Source organism: Branchiostoma belcheri, unplaced genomic scaffold (genome assembly GCF_001625305.1).
Source record: "Branchiostoma belcheri isolate BF01 breed outbred unplaced genomic scaffold, Haploidv18h27 scaffold19, whole genome shotgun sequence".
Classification (NCBI taxonomy): domain Eukaryota; kingdom Metazoa; phylum Chordata; class Leptocardii; order Amphioxiformes; family Branchiostomatidae; genus Branchiostoma; species Branchiostoma belcheri.
The window spans coordinates 2,653,900-2,673,226 of NW_017803379.1; the positions used below are offsets into that span (position 1 = coordinate 2,653,900).

The window sequence follows — 19,327 nt, forward strand, 5'->3', positions numbered from 1 at the left end:
AACTATTTTTTTAGTTGTTTTTGTTGTTGTATTTTTAGCTTTATTTGACCCTGTTTTATATGTGGAAATTGTAACTCTGCTCAGGTCCAACTACTGTGCACACCCAACTGGAAGACAGCCAAGTTTTGATAAATTTTACCAGATGTGGACTACCTGGAGAGCAGTGTCAACCTTCTAAAGCCACAGCAACAGAAACTTGCCAGCAACAAATCAGTGATAACAGCGATTTCAACTCTTGTCAGTGAGAAAACCACAGGCGTTTTGTTGCCTGCAACCTCTTTGAGATCTTCTGACATGTTTTTGGTTTGAATTTCAAAACTTAACAGGATTATAGCATCAGTTTGCCGCTTTGTTGACCTTCTGCTTCGGTATGGGTTGTCCCTCACCGGCTTGTGCACAACAGACCGACTAAAATATCCCTCCGCCCACGTGTGAAAATCTTAAACCTTGCACAATTTCAGTCTCTAACTTGACAGTTTGCACCATATTATCACCAGAAAAATATCTAAATCGATGATTAAAACTAGTCCATACGTAAAAATTTGGGAAATGGCAACGATTTGCTGTTAAAAAGGTCTCAGCGGACTACAACCCGGAACTGGTCCCCGCAGAGAATTTCTTTTCACTCTTGTTGCGCTCTGCGATTGGTCACTGCCTTAGCGTGTCGTCTGCAGAGTAATATCGATTTTCGCAAGCATTTTGAGATATGATGCATATTTAGTTGGCATTTCTGAATATTCAGTCACATACATATCCGTTTTTGGTGATGATAGCCACTGCGTTTCCCAGTTTACTCCGAGGGGTATTTTCCCAAAGTGACGTATCGTCCAATGAGAGAGCGCGACACATAATCCGCAGTATTTAGGAGCGTATGCAAATTATTTCCGGCTTTTCTCGTGCGGATGGATACACCCTTGAGAGTTGGCAGCGAAGATGGCGGTCCCCGTCCAGGAAGTGGCCAGCAAGAGTCTTGATCTGCTTCTGAAAGCCGGTAAAACAATTAATATTGCCGAATTATAGTGAAAGGTGGTAGTTAGAATCGTCCCGGTGCGTTAGGCGGAGTTTTAGCGGGAACGGTGGTGGTATTCCGCCGCAGTGACCGTTCCCGCTCGCTAACCAGGAAGTGGACCCGGTTGTGTTGACTTCATGCGTGGCTCGACTCGCTTCCTGATTCTTTTCTGCCGCCTGTTGTAAATATTTCGGTCATGGTCGCACCGAAAATGTAGGTGATGACTTCCAGATGTTCCCAGAGCGTAAATTTTTGCAGTTTTTGTGAGAATCCCGTGTGTCTTAAGTGCCGTATGTCGCTGAGATAGAACACGGAAGTGGTGCGTTTGTCCTCCGTGAGGATTTTTCTGGCCACCACCGGAGTGGCGGGCTCCCTTACCTGCTATTGGCCCGCGTGTTGACGGATTTAGCTCGCAAAGAACCTCTTCCACAATCGATCTCCGCTTTCTTGTTGTCACATTGTGCCGTTCTGTAGCGGATAGAATTTCGTGGATACGTTTAGGAGTTGGAAATCCGTGTGTTTTGTGTGTGTTATGAGACGTAGTGCCCTTTTGTGGCGTGCCACTATGACCGTGGGGGTAACCAGGAAGTGAGGAGGCCCCTGTGTGGTGTGTGCCATGCGAGCACAGTTACAGGACACAGGCTGGCATATGGAAGGGCTGCTCAAAACATTAATCTTTGTCAAACCCGATGCACAGAAATTTCCAATCACATGGTAGTTTTCTCACTGACCATTGGGCCACATAATATTACTGTTATTTGGACAACAGAAGTAGCATTCCAATCACACAGAACTTAGAAATAGAACAAAACTGTGGTCCACATTGGTAGATACAAAAGTTGGTGTTGTAGACCAAACATTATTTATACCAGTTGACCAATACAGATACGGAAAATATTCAGGAAAGTACTATATATAACGTTATATATCATTGGCCTTTACAAATTTTAATGTGGACTTTAAGATGTTTCCTAGCATTCGAAATGTCCATGTCCCAGGTACATCCTTTTAAGTAGTTTTTATTGAAGTACTAGTTCAAATATATTTCAAAATACTGCAGTGTAAGTGTAACTGTATTGAAATTTATTTAACTACAATGCAACTTTCAACAAACACATTACCAAATTGTTTGACATTTGTAATTATGTACACAGTTTAAAAGGTGTTGAACAGGAGCCTCTTGTACTTGTACACCTGGTAATATCAATCACAGTTGTAGACAGGCTCATGAATAATTAATCTGTTTCGTTGGAAACTTGTTTATAGTTATTACCTTTCTTTGTGTGTACAGTGTTTAAAAAGCTGTGATGAGAAAACTTTTCAGGTTTAGGTGGACATCACAATAGTTGAAGATTTTACTGTAGAAGTTGATTACATGCTCCTTTGACTTCGAGTTGATCCACATGCCAAATGCTTCAAGCCAAGTCTGGAATATGGAATCTGGTATTTCTGCCAGAAGTTTTCACATTTCTGGGTACTATGCCAGGCATTGTGGGTTTGTGGTTTGGAACTTGGACCAGGTTGAAGTCTTCTTTGTCGTCTGTTGGAAGTAGCAGTGACATCTATACTAACCCACCTTCATGTGCATCTAGTTACTGTACTGAAAACATTAACTCTTACAGTAACTTAGACACCACACATTGCTGGTTGCTGTAATGTTAGATTACTGTATCTGTAGTTAGGGATTAACCACTTGGGCCTTAATTCAGTGACATCAGATTTAATTACTGGAGTGATAAATGTGACAGTTGCCTTATCGATAAGGTGGGCAGTACTATAGTTTTGAAAGGAATAGAGAGTGATTGTGATGTGATTACATTTGTAGCTTTGTGTGTGATGTGTTCAGGTGCCAGGTTCATGGTTAGAGGTTAATGCCTGGTAATCCCTCTGCAGAAAGACATCACTAGCACTGTTGAAGTGCAAGAAGACTTCAAGCTGCTACAAGTCAGTTATTCCCACATGGCCTATATTATAAAGGATCAAGTGAAACAAAAAAGGCACCAGTGCGGAAGAATTGCAATACTTGTTTTGATTTCACAATTTTCACTAGCTTCATGTATACTAGTACTCTGGGATGTTAGTTAGGAGAACAAAATTCATGAATATGAAATGAGTAATTTCCACAATGCACTATTTGATATCAAAGAAAGGAGTTTGTAGAAATGTTACCAATTTTCTAAAGGTACAAATGTTGGTGACATATAGGAAAGCAGGTATCGTGTACTTTTTATATCTTTATAGTGTCTAGAAAAGAGGGTGGGGAACACTTGACGTCAGACTTGCATCCTGTTCTTTGAAACGACCATAACACTAACAGGAAGTAGTTCGGGAGGGACTGTCCCTTGCAGTGTATGCGTAAACGCTGCCCTTCATATACCCACACAATAAGTCAACACATGGGTGTTTATCGCAGTTATTTAGAAATTTTATTTTCACATCGTTGTAACCATTTCCCAGAGATTTGAGAATTAGGAACAGATCCAAACACAGTTTTAATTTCTAAATACCAGTCTACATTTTTGAAATGGTGACAAAGCTCTTCATGTCTTCCCACAAATTTACCACAGGTTTATGTCATTGAAAATTTAAAAGACATTTACACACCTTTTTGATGATGACAGATATTGATGGGTGGTTGACATTTTGCATGTCTGGGTCATGCGGAAAAACCTGTCAGGATGAAGAATTTACTTTTGAAAAATTATCCCAAGATGCATTCCAGAGAACACAATGCCTGCATTACTGCTGATCCATTTGACTTCATCTGTAAAGGATCCATGGGTGTTTTCAAAACTACACTTCTTTCTAGATTTGTCAGTTTTACCTTAGGGTAATGGTAATCTCTTCAATGTTCTGTTGTATCTCCTTATAAATGCCCAGTTTTTAAAGGACTGCTACAGCAAAACTGCTGCCCAGTTTGCTGCCTGTAACAGTGATCAAATTTCACTACTAAAACAGGGCAGACATTTTCAAAACAAGAGCCCCAGCAACTACTTGAGCCCTTCCAGTTTGTCTTGGCACCTTGCCAATCACTGGTGGGCAAACTCTGACCCAAAATCAGTCCTCTAAATCAATCAAGCAAAAATTCAAAACAGATTTGTTAAGGCTAATTATATCTTTGCTAACTGACTGGTTGTGTAGTAAAGTGTTACGTACAAAGGTGTGAAAACCCAGTTGTATTTTTTTTTTCAGAAAATGGTTGGACTTGAGCAAGAAGGTTTTTTTTGTTTCCTGCTTCTAGTACACAATAAGCTCAGATTACTTGACAGAGGAAGGTAGACAGACTCTTATTGGCTGTTGTTGACCTCAAGGTCACCTGTCAATAAAGTTTGCAGGATGTGCTTTGCTCCATACAGGAAGTGATTGGAACCAAAACAGAGGAGTAATCCCTTCCTGTCAATGTTTCTCTTTTTTTTAACGTTTGTAAATTTATCAAGACATAACAGGTACCGAATGTGTTTACTGCCATTTTACAATTGGAAGATTGGCGTTATTGGGCTCAACTTTTAGCGTTATAATATTTTTCGTGCAGTGTTCTTGTTCCTTCTAGTTCAACAGTAGTACCCAGTAAAGTGTGTGTTACATAAGGACTGAGTATACTGTTCAGTACTCAGGTGGAGTGAAAGTAAACACAGGTCATGAGGACAGATAAAGTTGCTTGGAAACTAAAAGGGTGACTTTTACCTGCCTTACACTCTATAGTTTACATACAGCAAGTTTTATCAACGGTCACTTTTTGCATAACCCCATCAAACGTATTGTGTTTAGTTGATGAATATTGAAAATGCTTTTTGAGTAACATGGCAAAAAGAAATTTAAAGAGCTAAATGTATGTGGCTCAAACACTTGTAATTTAAACACTCTTGTCTTTTCATTGAGGAGATGGTAGAAATGATTTAAGTAATGGAAAAAATATCCAAAACTGATGTCTTTCTAGGGAAAAAGACATTCATATAGACAAGTAGTACCTACAAGTAGCAGACTGTTAGTTATGAATATTACATCTGTTAGGCTTATCTGACATTTCCCCGGCTTGCTCAACCCAAGTCCTCATTAGAACACACTCAAGCCTAATTCAGCACTTGGTCCCTCGACATTACCATGGCAACCTCTCTGTCTCCATGGTAACCACTCTGTGATGTCATCAGGCATTCAGCCTTGTCTAGATCTGGATATTATGTGGGCTCACTTGTGCGTCAGTGGTTGGATGGAAATAGCATGCCTTGTCGTTTCTAAAGGTCAGGCTATGTGAGGTCCCTCACCCCCTCATGGGCTGGCCTGGCTTTGTTTTGACTGTCCAAATAACAAGTAAATGGATCTAATGGTGCTACTATCCTGAGTATCCAAAGGACTAGTGGTCACATTTTAGGCGCAAGTTGTAAGATATATCGAACAACTGAATTATGATGGCTCTATAGTTTTCATCTTCACTGTCTTTCATTGTTGAGGCTAATCACCCAAATTGCCTGTATTTTATAAGACCTCCATGGGGAAAACTATTTGTACTTCACATGTAGCTTCACATGAATAATACTTCTAGAAGTTAGTATTATTATTCTTTTTGTATATGCACCAGCATGTATGTTAACTTCCTGGTCAGGGCTGGTCTTCATACAAATGTCTAAAAATAGCTATTGTTTACCCACAAAACATGCACTATTTATGTCAAGGAGATGACTTTACTGTATAGATGGTAGGAAATCCTGTACTTGAAATGCTAACGTTTAAAGCTGTAGTTCTGTATAATGTTATGGATTCTATACAGAGCTACAGCTTTAGTCAAATGTTAGTCTGACAAACACAGAAAAGTAAGCAAGGTAAGAGACATTACTGGTTGGGTAAAAGAAAACCCCAATATCCTATGTTCTACCAACCTGATGAAACTATTTTCGGATGTTTTTTGAACTCTGTGGTGTTTACGCAGACTAAAGTTGTACTTTGCTCTTGTTTTCCAGTTGAAGTGAGCGACAAGAAGGATGCTGAAGCGAGTGTGAGTCAGGAGAAGGGGAGAGCCATGATGGCGGCACAGGCGCTGGTGGAGATGGACTCCCCGACTACAGCAGAGGCCAAGCCCATCGCTAAAATGGGTGAGAATCATCAATCTTTTGTCCATTTTTGTACTTGAGTTACTTACCTTCTACATTCCTTGTGAGACATTGCTGAGCTATTTCAGTGTTCTGTTAGAAGTTGCTAACAGAAGACTAAAATGGCTTGGTCATGTATTAAGAGTGTTAATGTTGTATTTGTATGTTTGTCTTTTTGCAGAGCCCCCAAGCCCCACCGACAGTGGCGTGTCAGACATGGAGACAAACTCCCACGAGGAAAACAAGGCAAGATTGCAAGGTAAAGATCCTCACACACTCTCACACACACATACCATCTTTCAAAAGGATGATTTTATGTGTTTTAGGTCAAAAGTTTTTCAGTCTTTCGCCCTTTTTTCCTCCTTGAAAAATTTGATTTATATGATGTTCAATGTTATAAACATTTATAAACTTACATAGCTTTAATGACTGTGATTTGATAACTTGGTTTTGTAATTTACATAACATCATTTATGGACATATAAGACTAAAAACATGTAGCGGTGCTAAATTAAATTACGCTGTCATTCAAAATTACTATGTTCTTTGTTGTACATGACTTAAATGACAGACAGGTGTAGTTCTCCAGTCACTGTTGTTTATGTGTTTGTCAGTCGTGCCTGTGTTTCCATTAGCCATGGGCGTCCCGTTCATCCCACCGTGTGCCGCGGGGCCGCCGCAGGTCGCCATGAGGCCGGACGTGTGCGTGGAGGTCCCCCCCGTCATGCAGAGTGTTCAGGTCCAGACCATGCCCACCCAGCTGGCCACGGCAGCGCTGCCTGTCACACCACCCAAGGCCAAGAAAGTCAAGAAACGTGAGCTCCACATTTTGTCTCGCTTGTAGAATGCAACTTCTGTTAGTGTACAGAACAAGGTTTAGAAAAACAGCAGCTTGGCTGAGATTCAAACTGCAAACTTAAACCCTGTTCTGTCTTAACAGTTACACAATATCACACTTCAGACAAATGTTAAGTCTAAATGAGGCTAATAAAATAGCTAAGAAAATCAGTTTCCATTGTTAGACATGCATATTTGATATACTACCAGGTCTAGTTTTTTTCCTTTTTTATATATTGATAGTCCTCTTTTAATAGCAAAGACAAGCAGAGATAGAATATTTGAATTCAGAAACTTACTTATGGTAAAGAAGGAAGTAGGTCTCTGATTTGTTCTGTGATTGTGGTTAAAAGTTGGGATGGTGATTCACAGTCTGATGTAAAATTTCCAAAATATTACTGTGTATAATTTATTGCAACTGAATAGAGCAGGAAGCACTATTAATTTCTTCAGCTATATTTTGGAAACATGAATCTGCCAACAGAACCAAAATAGCATTTATTATCATATATACAAATGGTAAGTCTAATTGATGGCTGTTGCCTACTGCAGCAAACATGTTTACATTACAAGTATGTGGTGAAATCTGAACGAGCAAATTGTTTTTCTACTGCAATCTATTGAGGACCATGTATGCTCAATGTTTAGGTAGTGTCAAAGTCCACTTAGTTCAAGTGTTATACAAATGAAATCATTGATTGGATCTGAATATGTATGTGTTCTCTCGTGTCACGTTTTGAGAGCTGTACACTTAAACCACAGCATTGATACATGTTTGATGTGGTTATAAATGTTGCTTCTCTTCTTGTCCCTCAGCCCGCAAACCCAAAACTCAGAGACCAAAGTCCCCCACCAGCAGCAGTGGCAGCGATACAGGCAGCCCGGAGCACGGTGTGTCCTCCCCTCCCATGAAGAGAAGACGAGAAGGTCAGTATAGTATGCCATAGACATGTTGGAAAATGAGTTGCTTTCGTCATGCAACAGTAGGCAGATACCTTTCACTTATCAAATGCTGCCTTTCCCCAAATTGTACTTTTACAGCCACCTACCCTATAGCAACAGCCAAGTACCAATCCCCCTTTCATTATGAATTTAGACTGATACCTGTGTCCTGACTGATACCTATGTGGTCAAAACCTGAATGGGGAGACTGCTGCATGTTGTTATTCTACTGTACTGCAATGTATGCTTAATGTTTAGGTCAAAGTCCTTCCATAGTAAAACAACAGACTGATCCCTGTGCCCCCCTCCCCCTGCAGGTAACACCATCTACCTGTGGGAGTTCCTGCTGGAGTTGTTACAGAACAAGGACACCTGTCCCAAGATCATCAAGTGGACGCAGAAGGAGAAGGGCATCTTCAAGTTGGTGGACTCCAAAGCCGTGTCCAAACTGTGGGGTCAGCACAAAAACAAGCCTGACATGAACTACGAAACCATGGGGAGAGCTCTGAGGTAAAAATCCTGACATATAACATCTTATGTGTGTATATACTTGTCATGTCCCATAGAAGAAAGGGAAACATGCTCTTGTTCTGAGTTTCTTCCATCTTGTCAACCACCCTTTTAAAACTTTTATCCCTCAAGCAAAATCAGTTCTCAGAAATATTAACAGCATTGCAACATGTATGTAACCAACCAATGGTAGATGGCCTCTCAACAGATCAGATAGTGTAGTGTAGGAGTATTGGTTATGTCACACATTGTTCTTAAGACTATCCTCTACTCCTTTAAGGTACTATTACCAGAGAGGGATCCTTGCTAAGGTGGACGGCCAGCGTCTTGTCTACCAGTTCAAGGAGGTGCCAAAGAACATTGTTGACGTGGAGGCCCTGGAGACAACGGTAGAGAACATGGTCACCTCCGAGTGAACCCACCAGCACACATGACCTTTCTCCTACACAGTCTACCCCCCTGGTCTGAGTGGAGCAGTCCTCCGTAGTATAGAATCTGGACTTGTGCTGGACTCTACCACTTGATAAGTGGGTTCACATATATTCCTTCATGTAGATAGGCTACTGTGGAGGTGTGTATGATTCCTTTGGGATAACCTGGACAATTTCTTATCCTGTCTCTACCTCTGTTGTGACTATAAGTGAACAGAGAAAGATTTGTATGATTATAAGTCGATTATGTACTGAATTCATTAGAAACAGTGATTGTCATGTTGCTTGTTATTAATTCTTTTGTGCCCAGTGGCTATTAAGTATTTCTTCTCCATACCATTTTCTTGAGTAACAAAACTGGGAAACCCAAAATTGCTATTAACTGAAAAAAAGTCTTTGAGCTACAAATACACATTGATTTGTTTGTAAATGTTGATGCTCTTTGGAAAATTATGACAGGATAAAAATGGAACCAGTTTATCCCACTAAAGAACAAGATGAAACATTCAAAGACTGTAATGTTGACTGTAAATAGAAACATTCGAGTGGTGTATTTTTGAATAATCTTGCCCAGAATATGATACAGGAGAAGAAAGAAGAAAAAAAAACTTATTTTTTGTGTTCTCACTATTGTGAAGCTGGTTCCTTCCCACTTAAAATACATGTAATACAAGGAAATAGATCAGAAAAGTAAGATAATGTAGAACAATCAATCATGTAGACAGGCCTTATAAGACAGAGAAAAATATTTATTGTTCCACGTAGAGTTTTGATGCTTATTGTTGCCAGTACCTGTATGTGTTGGACACCAAGTTGAATGGTTCCTGAACTTGTGCATTGATAAGTCTGTGTAAATACTGGCTATTTTGTAAATATGATGGGTGATACCTCTGCTTCGAAAACTAGGAAACTTCTGGGAATGATGGAAAAGAAACACTGTAACCAAATCATATTAAAAAATTTGGAAAATATACACAACAATCTAAATGGAGATAACGTTCACAAAGAACTGACGGAGAAATTTAAACTGCAGTGTATTGCCTTATTTGGGCATCCTTCCCAGAATTCCTCTGAAGCAGTCACAGACTCGCACATTCAGTAACAAGTCGGATGTTCTTCAGTGAGATAGGGAAATCTCGTACTGTATAAAGTAGAGCGATTGTTTCCAACCTTTATGAACTAAATTATCACAATCGTCAGTTAACCCTCGTATGGATTTCTGTTGTTCTTCCATGTTTTATATTATTAGATGTGTGTGTGTGGTCCAAAAGTTTTTAAAAAGTTTTTCCCTTTGAGGGTGCAGTGTGTGTAGTGATGTTTTGTTGTTGCTGTTACTCACATTATGGTGTGTCTTGATTCTGTAGGTAAAGAGACCTACAAGAAATGATATTAACCAATGTGTCATCATGTAGTGTATGCATTTAACAGCAAAAAGAGGAATTTAATGTAGGTATGCCTTGAAAATGAAGGGATGCCTTTGACGAAAAAGTAATGAATATAATAACGATGTACAGCTAGCTACCATGTGCCACAAATGCACATATCAACTCCAACTGTAAGTAAAATGGCACATTGACAGAAATGTTATTTCCAAACGATACATTGTCTAACCTTGTAGTTCATTGAACTTAACAAATGGACCAACTACACTCCTTTTCTTTTTTCTAGCTAGAAGATTGTTTTATCACACTTTTGAACTTGTGCACCATACTTGTACGCATAAAACAAGAATAATATTCTGAGGGGAACGTAATTTTGTGACGGGAATGATCGGATACTTTTTCACTGTTCCTACATGTAACATTTACTATTCTTCTCGACAGTTCGTCTCATTTTTGCTGAAGATATTTCTGTGCTAACAGTATTGTTATACCAACAAACTCAGATAAACTTGTATTTTGACTTCAATTCATGAAGCAATCTTTCAATAGCATCTTTTGTACATTTTGTGATGCAAATCATTCTTGGAAGAAAAGGAGAAATACAATCTATAGTATTTATAGTTCATCTTGCACCTTGGTCCAATACAAGTCAGTTCAGCACATGTTGACTTGGTTTAATGTTCCAAGTAGCAACCACTTTTCATCAGTATGTATCAAATAGAAGTCTGTACAAATAGTGACATCAATTCAAAAGGTATAAGCAGAAAAATACAGCAATAGATACTTAAAAGATGTAAGTAAGAAATTTAATATTTTTCCATGTAATGGACTTTCATTTCACACGAAGTTTAAGATAACCTAGACTTTGGAACTATTTTGAGTGAATTTTTGACTGTAGTTAAGATATTTGCAACCCTGCATTGTACATATTGCTATGGTAGATAGAACCCTATTTTCCTGCATCTTGACTTAGTATCCAGGTCTAAGAACATGTGTTCTTTTGTTGTTGTTGTAATGTTAAATAAAGAACCACTTTGGTTTGGGAAATGTTTATCAACGTTGTGTGATTACTTGATATATATAGACATAACATAGTCCATGGCAGATTATCCTGTGTTAGGATTGGACTGATAAGCCACTTTAGGACTCACAATGGCAAGTGACACCAAGTATTTATCGTCTACCAAGAATGAACAACATGAAGCTTTTACAAATACATGTACACGTTTGTACACTCGAGAAAAAGCGATTTTGTATGGGTGTCCTGGGTGAAATGTATGTGTTACCATAGATGAGAGTTGACTTTTATTTCCCTCCTTAATATACACACTGAAAAATAGTAAGATCACTTTTGCAACCTTGCTACCATTTCTTTAACTATGTTCTAGTGCGTTCCCTGCTTTCACATGGTGTGTACATGTATGTTATCGTATATAATATATGTACTTCATATACTAGTAACTGTTCTTGACATTATAAAGTTCGTGTCTACAAAGTAAACAAATTATAGAATCCTCCTGCTTTCTATCTTAATATTTTTAGGTTTAACATCTCTTAAATTAAATACTGGTACATGTACATGATTTCACACTTCACTCCAGAGCTAAAATCATAAAAGATTGATACTTTCAGTAAATAAATAAACCTACCATAAAATCGAGACTTTGAATAAGTTAAGAGGTTTACAGCTTTATCTTATTGCTTGTTACACTACTTTGGTGAACATCACATTGAAAAGACGTGTTCCTAAACCTGCTTGAAGTCACACACCAGGGACAGGTGATCAGATGGATAAGTATGAGAAGGAAACCGTGTCTCTCCGACCAACTCTTCTGTCGGGATGTCCACTAACGTTTCCACCTGAAACTTGTCCTGGGAGAACCAGATGTAGTCTAACGTTTGGCGCCACTCCCCGTCCGTCCTGACCGTCCACGTCGTGTACTCCGGTTCTGACGTTCCGTCCGCGCTCAGACTCTTGTACGCACTGTTTAACTTCATCTTACTCTTGCTCAACACACTGTACACGTCTTCTGCTGGTTGTGCGTTGAAGTCACCACACAGAACGACGGGCGTACCCTTCCCAGAAAACTTCTGTGTCTGTTTCAGTAAATCTTTACCCTGTTCGGATCGAAGCCTTTCCCACCCCTTCCTTGCCTTGAGGTGGGTCACTCCAATAACAAAGGGCTTAGCGCCCCCTGTGGATGGATCTGAGAACTGCAGCTTGGCAAACAAAGCCACTTGGTTTGTTTCACAACCACGGGAAGATAAAACAATTCCATCTGCATCGACTAACAAGAATTTTTCCTTCCTGAAAAAGAGAGCACAGCCATCTGGGCCGTTGTTATTGGGGCAGTAGAGTGTAGGAGAGTCAGGTTTGGGGTAGAACAGTCCGTGGTAACCTAAACTCTTCAGGGCAGGTTCCAGGAAGTCGTGGTAGTGGTCGACCTCTTGGAAACACAGGACGTCTGCGCCATAGGCGAGGATCTCTTCCAGGATTCTGAACTTCCTCACATCCCAGTTGAGCGCTGCCGGTGGGCAACGGACGAAACTGTCGTCTGCTTGGCTAAGTGCTGGAGAATAGAACATAAACAGAATAAAATCACATTCCTGTCAAAGGTTATGTGGAGAGGAGACGAAAGTGCCAAATATTCTAGTAGATGGCCAGGTAGATTGAAATAACAAACCAGGAAAGGTTCAGCAGCAAAGTAGAAAGTGGAAACAGCAAATTAGAAAAAGCCCCGGCATAATTTACAACAATCATCATGATTATGCAAACATATTTCCTGTAGCACGCACGTGTGATGTCATTTGCTACATTACTAACGTCACACAGTTTTGTTAAACATGAGACAAAAGCTAAATTTGGCCATTCCTGAGATGTTTGTCCCAGAACTATGACAATACCCGACTGTGCCCTGCAGTAAACTATAAACAGTTCTTTGTAAACAACAATTTTAAGTCATGTAGCTGTAAAATTGTAATATTATTGAACATAGGCAATGTTTGGATGTATTAAAAAACTTAACAAATTATGACACTTGTAGTTAAACTAAAAGGTTATTAGATTTAGAAGACAATATTTATTAGAAATTCCCTAAAAGAGTTCTATCATGTATAAATTTACATGTATGATCTAATGGACAACATGATCGTATTCAGCTCTTATCTATTATAAATAGTAACATTACAGTGTAATATTAACCTTGTGCCAGGATGTTCCATTGCATCACTCGAAAAACATTTCCCTGTCTCCCTCCTCCCTCTGCTCCAGCCACTGAAACTAACGGCCTCTTCAGTAAAGGTGGCTGGTCCTTCAGCGCCTGCTTACATGAACCAAGGAGCTTGTCCTTGGATGATAGAGATGATGTTGCCATGACAACAGGATGTCTTGGGGTGGTGAGAAGGTGCGGAAGCAACGGTTGATGCGTTTGATTCAAGATCTCCATAGAATTTGCCAGCAAGTTTCTGAAAATGAAACAATTAAAAATGTATTGCTACAACAATTTTATCTAAAATGTGATTTTTACCCCCATGATCTAACGTTACACAATGAACACTATCAAACTGCCATAGCTTCTAACGTTACAACTAAAGAGCTACTAAATGTTTTGTAGGGACATGTAACGTTAGTACAAACCTTTCTGGTTGCAGTAGACAGAAAGAACGTTTCAGTACTCTAGTTTAGACTTCATTATGAAAGAAAATGCGGAACTCCTTATGCAAATTATGGGATCCCGGATATCATGATGTTAGATAATGCTGATCAACAGAGCCACAATAATTTGCTAGCACAGTTAATAAATAAAGAGAAGTTTTCGTTACCTGGTCCTTGGCGGCCGTGATTGTACGTGCTGTATGTGAAGCAGTGAGTAGCTAGTATACTAAATATAGCAGTCACGAACATATATATACATAAAACAACGCGGTTAAGGAATGATTAAGCGTCACGTTACGGGGCAACTCATTGGGTTGGCGCGAAAATGTGGGGATTTCCTGTCTGATGACGTAACCATGACGTCACGACAGATAAGCGAGGATTCTTGTCCTCTCGCCACTTGAGTTTTTACGTCACCATAACCTAAAATTGTCCAGAATGTTTCTTGACCTTCACACTTACCAGACGAATGTCTTTGTTTCAAGGTTAAGGTTTCCTTACGTTACGCAGAGGTCAGAGGTTACAAATTACCAACCATGCTTTGCGCGAGAAAAGTCTAGAAAATCAAAATGGCCGCCGAAGTGTTTGGGTATTTGTTTATTTCATCGATTTTGTCACGATTTTATGACTTTATTGATGTTGATTGGTCTTTGAACTTGTGCTCTCGTCAAACAGATATTTTTAGAGTCTGTTGGTTGTTATTTTCAGTCAGGCGAATGAAGCGTTCGTCGATGAGAACTATGAGAAAGCAGTGGAGGTAGGCTAAAATTTTTCTGTTTTTGTTTTTTCACAAAAAATTATAAAAGGGAATATAAAGTTAGTCTTACTTACTGACCATGACTTGCTTGAAGCATATTAAAGACACTACATGTAGAAGGTGAATATCTTAATAATTCATGACAATGTAATAACTCATTTTCTTCCTTATGTTGTTCTTTGATGACTACTTACACAGTTATACACCAAGGCTATTGAGCTAGATGGAGAGAAGTCAGAATACTTCACCAAACGGGCTCAGACGTATATCAAGTTGGAACAGTACATGGGTATGTAACAAAACTGTAAATCTTGACATGTTTGCGGTATTTTTATTGTCGGGGTTTTCTCTGTGACCTCTAATCGTGAAATCATAGATATCACCACAAACATGTATTTTGTATTTCTACTTTACTACAGAATATGTTTTAATTGCCATTTCCCTCCTACAGTAGATTAAAACTGAAAAAAAAAAACTGCAAAAAAGTACATGCATTTACGGTAGTATTCCTCCATCTACCCTGGCCATATCCCGTATCGCTTCACATTCAGGGAAAAATAGAGAACTCTTGGTAACCATGGTAACACATAATTTTGCCAATGTGTTACCAAGAGTAACACAAAATCCAAAATGCCTCCAACCCTGTTCCTACCCTTGTGACATTTGTCATCTCATACTGAGAATAAATTTCTTGTGTTACTGACTAGATGCTGTGACAGATGCTACAAAAGCAGTGGAGTTAGAGCCCAGCAGCTCGAAGGCTCATCTCAGAAAAGGGTTAGTTGTTCTGTGTATTGCAATACCAAGTGAACTTCATATTGATTCACATTGTTTACTTGTTATTGAATATCATATCTGACTTTTGTTGTTTTTATTCTTTTCAGGGTTGCCAGTTTCTATCTGGATGAATTTGAGTCAGCAAGAGAATCCTTTGTGAAAGGACAAGAGTTAGATAGTAGGTATCTTCTTTACATGTATTCTCTCTAACCTTGTCATTGTCACGCTAGATGCTATTGTAGGTACAATGTAGTTAGAAGGGGTTCATAAGGGATCATACACCAACTACTGATATATGTGATGTACTGGTGTTCTGCATTAAATTATGTATGATAAATGTAAGGTAGATATTTTAGGTGTTTCTAATCACACTGCACTACTTTACAGGTTCTGAACCTCTCTTTGTAAGATGGATCAGGAAATGTGATGCGAACTTGAACTGTGAGTGACAAGTTTTGTTTGTGAGCCAACATAATGACACACTGCTGAAGATTTTTGCCATTTGAATTTCTTATGATAAGTTCATTCAAAACTGATTCTAAAAGTAAAATTTGGACGTTAAAGATATTTGTATTTACAGTGAAGATTTTGACACGAAAATATTGTGTTGCAGTGGAAGAGAAGGAAGAGTCTGGTACAGTGGCTGAAGATGGCAAGGTATCACAGACTGAAAAAGATTTCTTCATTTTTGCCATATGTTTGATTTTTGTTGTGAAAACTCAAGAAAAGATCCTTTTTCCATTTATTATACACCAACTGCTAAGCTAGCACATATTTTATTCTGACCTAAAGGTATGAAAGATGCCTGTTTGAATGAAAGAGGCCTGTTTTCAAACTTTAAAGTTGTTACTTTTTCCCAGCCCTTGGTTGGAGCAGCAGGAGACAGTAGCCCCGCCCCTCAGCCTGTCAATCAACCCCAGCCACAAGCAGCAGCCCCTCCCCCTGTCTCAAAGAGGTACTGTCAATCATTTTGATTATTGTCTGTTGCAGCACAGCAGGAATAACCTGGAAAATATGATAGGATATCGAAAGCAGACACTGAATGTGATGCTAAAGCTTGCAGTTCTAGAGGTAGCTGCTAGATGGCAGTGTTGAGACCATTAGTGCTCATGCATCTGCAGTAGCCTGTGTTTACAAAAGCTCTGACTGGCAGAGGTTAATGACCCCCTTCTCAGGAAGAATAACAACAGATCAAAGGCTCGACTTTCTTTCTTGCCTGCCAGGAGTGAGATTTAGTCATTTGCAGATTGTAGCACTACATCATGTATTATGTTTCCTTTATTGCAGACATGACTGGTACCAGACAGAGACCCATGTCATCGTCACAGTCATGATCAAAGGGCTGAAGAAGGAAGATGTCCAAGTAGACTATGACACTACCACGGTACTTCTCACAAATCTTTTCTTTGGTAACATAACTTAAAGCATGTTGTATGTTGTAAATGAATTGGCTACTAGTACAGTCAGAATATTTGTTATTGCTAGTCTTAATCTTATTGGAATTAAAAGCCACAGCACAAGAACAGTGTAAAATCATTGTAATATTTAGATATGTAAAATAATTTCTTTCTTCTCTTAATAGCTGAGTGCAGTGTTTAAACAGCCCAGTGGGGCAGACTATGTGTTAGACCTTGATCTGGCCCACCCCATCGTGAAGGAACAGTGCATCACCAAGGTCCTGAGCACCAAGGTGGAGATGAAGATGAAGAAGTCTGAAGGCATCAGGTGGCAGTGTCTGGAGGGGGACGGGAGGCCGTATCAGTACGCACAGTGGACGTCTGGTAAGCAAACTATACCATTGGAACAGACAAGGTCGCTTTGTAGGCAAAAAAAGGTAACTTGCGCGCCGGGCAACTTGGTGTCTCCCACAAGTCTCGCACAGAAAACATGACTTGAGCGGCAAGAGTACGAGAGTGGGTATTTTGAACCCTGAGTAAGACCAGACCCTACAGGTCTTACTTTATCATTGGCTGTTTTCCTGTTGAAGATCAAGTCATTTCCCCTCCAAAGGAGTCAGGATGTTAGAGAATAAAAATCATCAGCACAGCTTTGCTGAATGGAAGGTATCAGTACATTGCTTTATTTTACATTCTATAAGGCAAAATCTGAACATGAAAAATCACCCATATATACTGCACAATAACTTTGTATCTGGCACAGTAGTTTTGTAATTGTTTTTCTTTTAAATTGTTTGGTTTATATGGTGGTTCTTGGTCTTCATGTAACCTTTGTTACATCTACAGTTGTACACAATAGCCTGTTAGGGTAAGTGCGTACATGAGTTCTGCCCAGTCCCTTCAGTAGCTACATTTATTTTCCACAGGTAACGAGGGAGCCAGCGGTGTCACACAGTACCCGTCCTCCAGCCACTTCAAGAGAGACTGGAACAAGATCGTAGCAGATGTGAATAAGGAGGAGAAGGAGGAGAAGACTGAGGGAGATGCGGCACTGAACCAGTTCTTCCAACAAATCTACTCTGACGGGAATGAGGAAGTCAGGAAAGCAATGAACAAGTCGTTTGTATGTTTACTTCATTATACATATATAACACTTCAGCTTAATTGTTTAGCAGACCTTATTGCTCAAAGTCCTCCCATATTTAAAACCAGTATGAGAAATAAAGACTAAGCTTTAATTTCAACACTAACTACAGTGAATTGGGACTTGCCCCAAATTTTGGATGTTTTTGACGTTATTGTAAATGGAGATACCTTCACTGTAAGGCTCAAGAAAAGAATATTTTTGAGACATTAAAACCTGAATGAAAGACGAGACCAGTAGCAGGTAATGTTGTTGTGCCCCCCCCCCCAGGTCGGAGTCAGGTGGAACAGTCCTCAGCACCAACTGGAAGGACATCGGCAAGGAGAAGGTGGACATGAAACCACCAGACGGGATGGAGTTCAAGAAATGGGAGATATGAGACCCCCCTCCCTACCTGTCATGTCTGTTATTATCACCAACACGACTCTGCTTCATATGATTGTTCCAATCCACTAACAATGATTCCTTTTGCCTATCCATAGTGAGCTATTTTAGCTGCTAAGTTGTTCTAATCTCCAAGCAGATCTTTCGATTGTTGCAAAGACAGTTTTAAATTGGCCAGTCAGTATATATTTACAAGGCAGTTACCGTTTGGCACCCAATAATGGGCTGGCACAAAAAAAGACATGAGGACAAAAAAAAAGAAAGCCCAATAAAAATGCCTAAAAAAGCAAGTAAAAGATAAGCAGAAGCCTAACCTCTGCTTGGAGAGTACAGTTGTTCTTCATCCTGAATGCCAGCGTGTGCAAAGCAGACCTAATGTTATCTACATCCTACTGGAATATTTGCTTTTCAAATTGGTACCCTATCTACTTGATCAGTTTTTCTACATAAGGGATATAGGAGAGACATCAAACAAGCCTTGCAGAGTGAATGATGGCCTTCACAGATTGAAGGAGTGCCATTTTGTAATAGTGTGCTCTAGCACTGTATTATATACCATAATCCTTACAATTGTTCCTGAATGTTGGTAAATGACAGCACAAATTCCAATGGTAGAGTCATGGAAGTTAGCGTATAGCAAATAATAAATTGGAAGAAATTGGAGAGTCTCCTTCTCCTACATTGTCTGAAGGAAAGAAATTCTATGGTATCAAGTCTTGAAAATATTTCCAGGTGCCATTTTTGTCCATGTGAGCAGGTGTTTTGTTTGCATAAATATTATTTAGAGTACAACCTTTAAAGGGAAAGCATAATCACTTGCTGTCCTATCCTGTTGTCATGTAGTCATATCTTTATGGACTTCAGAATGATAGATTTTGTTATCTATGCCCTTGCCTGGTTGACTGTTTCCTTTGTACATACAATGTATCTCAGCTTATTGAAAGAATACAGAATACACTTGATGCCTTCTTCTTTCTGTACTGTCTATTTTTTTGTGAACAGTAACTACAGGAACTCG

At 39.4% G+C, this 19,327-nt stretch overlaps 3 protein-coding genes across 9 annotated transcripts in view; 2 read left to right on the forward strand and 1 right to left on the reverse strand.

Annotated features, from left to right (window-relative positions):
• The window catches only part of LOC109467895 (ETS-related transcription factor Elf-2-like), a 23,899-nt gene extending 12,653 nt beyond the window's left edge, over positions 1-11,246 (forward strand). For 3 of the 7 annotated variants that reach the window (XM_019766007.1, XM_019766008.1, XM_019766009.1), the window contains exons 4-9: positions 5,965-6,096; positions 6,275-6,352; positions 6,708-6,908; positions 7,747-7,857; positions 8,190-8,382; positions 8,663-11,246. In XM_019766007.1, coding sequence (XP_019621566.1) covers positions 5,965-6,096; positions 6,275-6,352; positions 6,708-6,908; positions 7,747-7,857; positions 8,190-8,382; positions 8,663-8,798 — 851 coding nt within the window. In that variant the 3' untranslated portion in view covers positions 8,799-11,246. Of the gene's footprint in view, positions 1-869; positions 992-5,964; positions 6,097-6,274; positions 6,353-6,707; positions 6,909-7,746; positions 7,858-8,189; positions 8,383-8,662 lie in introns of those variants that run through there. The other 4 variants (XR_002140108.1, XM_019766011.1, XM_019766012.1 and 1 more) reach the window with 4 other exon arrangements.
• Positions 11,247-11,653: 407 nt separating this feature from the next.
• Positions 11,654-14,290, reverse strand: LOC109467894 (nocturnin-like). Its single transcript, XM_019766006.1, has 3 exons — positions 14,018-14,290; positions 13,398-13,660; positions 11,654-12,765 (listed from the first exon to the last, which is right to left on the reverse strand). Exons 2-3 carry the CDS (start codon positions 13,639-13,641, stop codon positions 11,942-11,944), a joined length of 1,068 nt encoding a protein of 355 aa, XP_019621565.1. The 5' UTR covers positions 13,642-13,660; positions 14,018-14,290; the 3' UTR covers positions 11,654-11,941.
• Positions 14,291-14,364: 74 nt separating this feature from the next.
• Positions 14,365-19,278, forward strand: LOC109467893 (protein SGT1 homolog). The gene is made up of 12 exons (XM_019766005.1): positions 14,365-14,439; positions 14,559-14,607; positions 14,806-14,896; positions 15,315-15,384; positions 15,492-15,562; positions 15,772-15,825; positions 15,998-16,041; positions 16,245-16,339; positions 16,672-16,768; positions 16,967-17,165; positions 17,708-17,906; positions 18,199-19,278. The coding sequence occupies exons 1-12, from the start codon at positions 14,420-14,422 to the stop codon at positions 18,302-18,304; spliced, it is 1,095 nt and encodes a 364-aa protein (XP_019621564.1). The 5' UTR covers positions 14,365-14,419; the 3' UTR covers positions 18,305-19,278.
• The last annotated feature ends 49 nt before the right edge of the window (positions 19,279-19,327 follow it).